This window comes from Helianthus annuus, chromosome 2 (assembly GCF_002127325.2).
Source record: "Helianthus annuus cultivar XRQ/B chromosome 2, HanXRQr2.0-SUNRISE, whole genome shotgun sequence".
NCBI classification, from domain to species: domain Eukaryota; kingdom Viridiplantae; phylum Streptophyta; class Magnoliopsida; order Asterales; family Asteraceae; genus Helianthus; species Helianthus annuus.
This window is the reverse complement of record NC_035434.2, coordinates 135456277-135463944: the sequence shown is the minus strand read 5'-3', so window position 1 is coordinate 135463944 and position 7668 is coordinate 135456277. Positions and strand designations below refer to the sequence as shown.

The window sequence follows — 7668 nt, the reverse complement described above, 5'->3', positions numbered from 1 at the left end:
AAAAAAAAAATGGAATAACACCCTGTCTACACCCCAACTTAGACTGCCTCCAATGCTTCAAGTGAAGAGGGTGTATTTGGTGACGTAGAGGCTGCATGTGGGAAGGATGCAATGGAGTGGGTGATGAAGGGGAAGGCTTGTAGGTGGGGAAGTGCAACTAAGTGCAGAGAGAGAAGGTGGGCCCATTCAATTTTAAGCTTAAAAAAATAGAGGAGATAGGGTGCATTAGGGGTGTTCATGAGCCGAACCGAACCGTACGGAGGTCTGCTCGTGCTCGGTTCGGTTTGAAACCGAGCCGCTCGGTTCGGTTCGGATTTAGGTAATCGAGCAGAAATCCTATGCTCGTGCTCGGTTCGGTTTAGAACCGAGCCGCTCGGTTCGGTTCGTTTTTGCTCAGTTTTATTTAACCAAAATACAAACATAAAAAGTCCCATAAAAATAAAGACAAAATATGATCCAAATGTTTAATGTTTAAGAACATCTAAAATGCAAAATGACTTCCAAAACACACGTTCAAGTCAATTTAAAAGTCCCATATGAAGTTTGTCAATTTAACAAATATATATATCATCAACAAAACCCATCACAACAACACATTTGGCATCTTAATTATTAATAATTTAAAAAGAAGCATCATGAAATTTCTTCACTTGTTCCTACATCATAACAAACACATCAGATGTGTGACTACTGACTACACGTGAAAGAAATAGGGGGTTAAAATCTATTTGTCCAGTTCAGCATTATAAACAAATAATCATGTTAATTCAAAACACAAAAAATAATACCTTCCATTATTAATTAGTGAGAAGACTTATCGGGAATCAAGACATCAATATCCAAGTTTTCTTCGTCTTTTGCAGATTGCTACACATTAAAAAGTATAAAGGTTAGTATATAATATAGAAATGAACGAAAAAAAATAAATTTAATCTTACAGCCAATGTTTTTATCGTTGTCTTTGAGACGGATTTTAACCAATCACTTCCGCAAACGAGAAGTTCTACCATGTCCTTCGATAGAGAGCTTCGGTAGTCATCTAAAATACGTCCTCCCGCACTAAATGCGGATTCAGAAGCTACGGTAGTGATTGGAATGCCAAAGATGTCTTTTGCCAACTTGCTTAGAACAGGAAACTTGCTCGAATGTTGACGCCACCACATCAACACATCAAATTTTAGCTCCTTTGATCTATGAATAGGCTCTTCCAAATACACTTCAAGTTCAGTTTTCTGTCCGGTCTCAAGGGGTATAGAGTTGAGGTAAGCCATAAAATCATCCCCTTGTGGATTTGGTTCGTCTAAAGATTGTGGTGGTGTTGAGCTACTCGTGACATCCTTAAACAAATTAAAATAGATTTTAATTAACTTTTCACTTCTTCAACCCGACTACTACACTCCTCCATTGGATACAACCTCTCAAAAGTCCACGTGACCGACTTCAACTTAAAACGAGGATCTAAGATAGATGCTATAGACATAAGCACACTAACTTCCCCCCAATACTTCTCAAACTTTTCATACATTGGCACACTCATGCCTGACAAGAATTCATCATCTGATATAAAAACATTATATATCTCCTTTTTCACTTTAAAAATTTCAGTAAGAAACAAGTTTGATGTCGGATATGATGTACCAGAAAACAAGTTAGTAGCCTTTAAAAAAACCTCTAGTAGCTTACAAACTTTTTCAGCTCGATCCCATTCATCAGATGCGGGAGACCATATAAAGTTAGAATCTCTCAATGCATAACCTTGAAAAGCTCGTTTATAGTGAATAGCAGATTCAAGCATACGATGCGTTGAGTTCCACCTAGTTTTGACATCGGTACATAAGGACCTATGAGTGGATATACCTAGACTAATTGCTATTTCACCAAACCTCAACAAACGACTAGGAGACTTCCTTAGATACTTGACACCTTCTCTTATTTTTAAAAGGCATGCTTCAATAGTCCCTAAACCATCTTGTACCACCAAGTTTAAAATGTGAGCACAACATCTCACATGGAAAAACAATCCCTCAAAATGTAATTTACCTTTACCTTGAAAATTATTCTTAAAAAACATGGCTGCCCTATCATTGTTTGTTGCGTTATCCAAAGTTATAGTCCCTATTTTATCTTGAATACCCCATTTAATAAGGCATTCTAAGATACCATCCGATATAACCTCACCATTATGTGGTGGTGCAAGCTCATTAAAACCAATTATCAATTTTTGCAATTTCCAATCGGAATCAACAAAGTGAGCTGTCAAACACATATACCCTATGGTTTGATTTGAGGTCCAACAATCACTAGTAAGAGAGATCATATCAACCTTTTTCAAAATCTTTTTTATCCTTTCTCTTTCTACATTCACCACTTTTATGCAATCTCTAGTGATTGTTGACCTACTTACTTTTTGGAAAAGAGGGTTTAAATACTTGCATAACTGATTAAACCAACGGTAATCTACAATTGAAAAAGGTAATTCATGTCCTATAATCAGCTTTGCAATTAATTCCCTAACCTTCATTGGGTTAAAACCCCCACTTGACTCTTCATCAATAAAAACTGTTTTGTCACTTCTGTTTGAACCAAAATTTATAAAACCTTTACTGTTACCTTGTGCCTTTTGGAAATAAGTACAATCCTTGAGGTGTCGCGTGAGACTTGTCGTGGTGCCCGAGCTATTTGCTACATAGCTATGCTTGCAATAGATGCATTGTTTCTTTTTCACCATTTTGCCTTTATACATACCTTCAATGTCTTTAAAATGTTCTTTAGCATCAGAAGCATTCTTTCGTTTCCCCTTTGCTCCAACATCTTTAGAAGATTGGTCTCTCACGTCTTTCATTTCATCTTCCAACTCAACACTCTCCCCATCACTTAACTCAACACTATTCTCCATTACATTTGATGCCTTATGAGAAGACATCCTACAAATTAATAAATTAAAAAATTAGTTAAAGCTAGAAGATTTACAGGTTCAACAGTAAGTAGTAACTAATGACTCTTCAGTCAAAATAACTTTTCAAACAAATTAAAAGGTACACAAAACAGTTATATAACTATAAAATTAAACACTATACTTATGTAATTGAAAAACAAATGAACAAAGTCAACACAACTTAAAACTGAAAGTGAACAGCAAATGGACAAAGTCTACACAACTTTTCAGAGCAAATTTATAAGTAATGAGCCTAAAACAGTTGCAAATAAATCGAGATTTAAACCACAACAAGAGAATTAGTCAAAACTAGAACAATTTCAGTTCAATAACAACAATTATTCAACTAAATACAAAAATTGAACGGTTCAATCTGCTTATGTAACCATTAAACATGCGAGAAACTGAATGTAAACAGAAAATCAACAAAAAATCAAACTTTGATGAAGATTATTCTACAAAATCAAACCTTGAGGCTGTGCGTTTTGAATGAACGGCTCACGGTTGATAGCCGACGGATGGTGAATGGCCGGTAGATGAGGGATGTGGCCGGCGGATGAAGGAAGCGACTGGTGGAACTGGATGGTCGGATGGTCGGCGGCTTGAGAGAAGATATTAGGGTTTTGTTTCTTTTTTTTTTGAAGTAGAGATATGAAGACCAGAAGACACGTGAGGTGAGGATTTAGGGGCTGGATTGGGCTGGAATGTGGATATGCACCTCCTACATCTTTATTATATTTAAAAATATAATATATATTTAGTAAATATAATATATAGAGATATATATATAATAATAAATTCGATCGAAACCGAACGAGCGACGAGCGAGCGTACCTATGCTCGTGCTCGGTTCGTTTTTAAACCGAACCGAGCTGCTCGACTCAGTTTTAACCGAGCAATGAATCGAACGAGCATATTTCCGAGCTTTTTCGAACGATCATCGAACGATCTTCGAGCGCCGAGCAGTTTGGACACCCCTAGGGTGCATGTGGGAAGGATGGGTTGGAGTTAAAAAGAGGAGAGAGAGTGCATTTGTTAAGAATAAGTAAAAAGCTGATGTGGCAGTGATGAATAGGATGCATATAGTAAATACAGGCCGATGCATTGGAGACAGCCATATCATACAAATCACTATCTTAAGCTAGGTTGGTAAAGGGAATAATAAGTAATTAAATTACAAAATTAAAAATAAAGTGTTGTACATTAACAGAAATATTTTTTTTTTCAGTTGTATATATTTAGTTTAAAAATGTATGTATCATTGTTAGTAATAATTTAACATTTATAAACACAATTCACGTATTCTAAAAAAGTAATAGGAAGAAGAAAAAGTATATTTTGATCAAGTAACGGAGCCGTTCATTTCAATCTATAGTAGGTTTATGCTCGCGCTCTGCAGCGGGTACACCTGACAGGAATTTCGTCTATTTCATTCAGTTCGTACGAAGTCAGAATTCAGTATAGCAACAGGAAGAGTAAACTCAAATACGGTAGCATTAGCAATCGACGAAAGAAAACATAAAATAAAAATAAAGTGGTAGTGTAACAAAAACGTTGTTTTGGCCAAAAATCTGAACAAGGATAATGTAACTAAATCTATAAAGTGAGGTGGAGTGCTTGAGTCAGTGGCGGAACTAGAACATTAACTCAGGGGTATCCCCAAAAAAAAAAAAAATTCACCGTGCAATCGTACAAATACTAAAAAAAACGACAATAAATAAATAAAGTAAAACAAATACGTAATAGATTTGTCCTCTTCTTTTTTTCATAGCTTGAAATCGTTCTATCACATCGTTGACTTTTACTTCACGTACAAAATCCTTTTCGACCGCACAAACCATAGCATTGATAAAAAATTCCAGGCCCATTCGATTGCGTAAATCCATCTTAACAAGCTTCAGTTTCGAAAAACATCTTTCAACGGTTGCGGTTGCAACCGGTAAAAGCAAAGCTAGCTTCACTACCCGATAAACTGAAGGACAAGAACTATGGGTTCCCGTTTTAACCATAACACGCGCAAGATCACTTATTCCATTCAAGTTTGCAAATTTATCATCATCGCTTATAGTATGACGAAATGAGCAATTGGGGTTTGGGCTTATTACTTTCAATTGATTGGTATCCTCGTAGTTGTGTCGTGATGTGAATTAAAACAACAGGGCAATTGGGCAATTATTTACAATCTTTTATTATTTTGGGCTAACATATTGGGCAATTGGGCTTATTATTTACAATCTTCAATTGATTTGGGCAAACATATTGGGCAATTGGGATTTGGGCTTATTATTTTCAATTGATTTGGGCTTACAGAATTTTTTAGGGGTGTCCTCGTAGTTGTTCAGGGGCATCCTTGGTATAAAAACCGAAAAAAAAAATTTAGACTACCAATAAAAAGTTGAGCCATAGCCCGGGCTACGGCTCGGTATACATAGGGTCCGCCCCTGGCTTGAGTAATGAACGATGATGAAATGAATGTTAGATGAATAAGACAATCAAACACAGAAATTTATACAAGGAAAAACCCTTGATCACTAGTAGATCGGCGACACAAAAACCTCGGGTAGTGAAAACTATCACTACCAACTATATTGCACAATCAAAAGAGTTTACAACTTCGGATGTTGATCAAGCGTATTACAACTGATTGCTAAGAGTGTTGTGTGTTTCTACTCTGTCGCGTGTGTATGCGAAATGTGTATTGTGTCTACTAACACTTGATTAACCCCTTTTGAAAAACACTAATAACTAAGTCCAATAATCATGCAAGACAACGTCCACTCCCTTGACTGTTTGTGGAAATAACACGTGCAACATCTTGAACGAATCATCCCCGAGATTCCAGCTAAGACTCAGTCTACTTCGTTGATAACCTGCACATGAGTATTAACAAACATCGAGAACGATTGTTAGAAACTATAAGTAATAATAAGGATCCTTGATCCTTTGAGTCCCTGCACAACCCGCTAAAGATAACTGATCCAGACAACATCTCAGAATATTGGATCCATAATTATCGAAATCTATGCCCTAACAACCGCTATGAAGTATGAACACGTGTTCGGGTGTAGTTGACCAAGATGAACACATGTTCGGGTGTAGTTGACCAAGATAATACAAACGATTGTTTAGGATTGGTTAAAGCCGAACCGTTTCAACGCACAAACATAACCCACTTGTTTAAAAAAAATTCAAAATTAGATAAGCTTTGTTATAGTATTATATAATTATAATCTTTAATATATTAATTATACAAGATATAACTAAACACATCCCATTTGTTAACACACAAAAAAAAAAAAAAAGAATATGATTCAATATATAACTAAACACATCCTATTTGTTAAAAAAAAGAATGTCTCAATGACTAAAGAAAAAAAGAAAGAAAAAGCTCAATGGTAGGGGTGTGTATGGGTCGTTTTAAGTCGGTTTTGACTAAAAACCATAACCATAACCGCGATGTCGGTTATTGGATAACCATAAGCATAACCGATCGGTTATGGTAGTTATGGTTATTCGATTTTAATGGTTATGGGTGGTTAACCGTGTATTTAGCTTAGCTAAAAATAGTTTTTTTTAACATCGAATAGTTATTGCATATTTGTATATATTAGTATATTACATAGTATTAAAAAAATATATATATAATCTATAATATTAATACCAATTATTATTATCAAATATTCAAATAAAGTGATATGATACATTCCATAAATTCAAATAAACATTCAACCAAAACCACAAAATAATATGAAAAACCCATAATTACTTAAAATCTCCAGTTAAAAACATCAAATATTAAAAATATGGTGAAAAGTTCTAAATTCTACAAAGATTTCTTACATGTCGGTTCGGTTCGGTTATGGTGGGTATGGAAAAAATGATAACTATAACCGACCCGCTACTTTCGGTTTTCAAAAAAACCATTAACCGACCCACCAGTTTTTTATTTGGTTCGATTTTATTGATTATGGTTCGGTTAATTCAGTTTTTTACACACCCCTACTCAATGGTAAAGGGCCGTGTCACTCAAGAAAGAGCAAATCACTATTCATTTTTGTTGTGGTATAGAACTAGAAATAGAAATTATAGTTCACACTAATATTTTTCGAAGACGTTTATAAATAAATTCGTATATCAAAATAGAAAACATGTGTATATCATAACCTAGGGGAATGATCCATTAAAAAGTAGATTTTGCCTAAGTAGCCTAAGAAGGATTGTGATGATGACATGTGGCACTCCTAATAAGTATGAATGAAGGACATTTTGGTCCTTATAAATAGGAGTGAAAATGACATGTGCCACACCTTTTGTTTTTTAAAAATTCAACAAAAAAATATAGTACAAAAAAATCTAGCACAAAAAATGTAGTACAAAAAATATAGTACAAAAAAATATAGCATAAAAAAATCTAGTACAAAAAAATATAGCACAAATAAAATCTAGTACAAAAAAATATAGCACGAAAAAATTCAGAAAAAAATGTAGTAAAAAAAATCCAGCACAAAAAATTGAGAAAAAAAAATTAAGACAAAAAAATTCAACACAAAAAATTTAGCACAAAAATATAGTACAAAAATGTAGTACAAAAATCTAGCACAAAAAATGTATACAACATAGAAATACAACACGTTTTAGTGGGTTTTTTTAGTTTTCATATTTTATATAGCAATATGTTACTCAAATTAAAGATAAAAAGACGCTCGATTTTATGGTGAAATTTTTATGAAAAA

General features: G+C 34.4%; 1 protein-coding gene across 5 annotated transcripts; it reads right to left on the bottom strand.

The window, feature by feature from the left end:
• Positions 1-452: 452 nt before the first annotated feature.
• On the bottom strand, positions 453-3629 carry LOC110937329 (zinc finger BED domain-containing protein RICESLEEPER 2). Of its 5 annotated transcripts, XR_004886060.1 has the most exons (5): positions 3405-3581; positions 2611-2924; positions 939-1337; positions 789-867; positions 453-656 (listed from the first exon to the last, which is right to left on the bottom strand). XR_004886060.1 is itself a non-coding variant. In XM_022179729.2 (4 exons), the coding sequence occupies exon 2, from the start codon at positions 2921-2923 to the stop codon at positions 1364-1366; it is 1560 nt and encodes a 519-aa protein (XP_022035421.1). In that variant the 5' UTR covers position 2924; positions 3405-3629; the 3' UTR covers positions 453-656; positions 789-867; positions 939-1363. The 5 variants fall into 5 exon arrangements, 4 of the variants coding, with proteins under 4 accessions (XP_022035421.1, XP_035842501.1, XP_022035422.1 ...); XM_022179729.2 differs by having other exon boundaries at positions 939-2924; positions 3405-3629; XM_022179730.2 differs by lacking the exon at positions 453-656 and having other exon boundaries at positions 674-867; positions 939-1557.
• Positions 3630-7668: the final 4039 nt, after the last annotated feature.

Coding starts and splice junctions, on each gene's coding strand:
- LOC110937329 (XM_022179729.2), bottom strand. CDS start 2,923: ATGTCTTCTCATAAGGCATCAAATGTAATGGAGAATAGTGTTGAGTTA.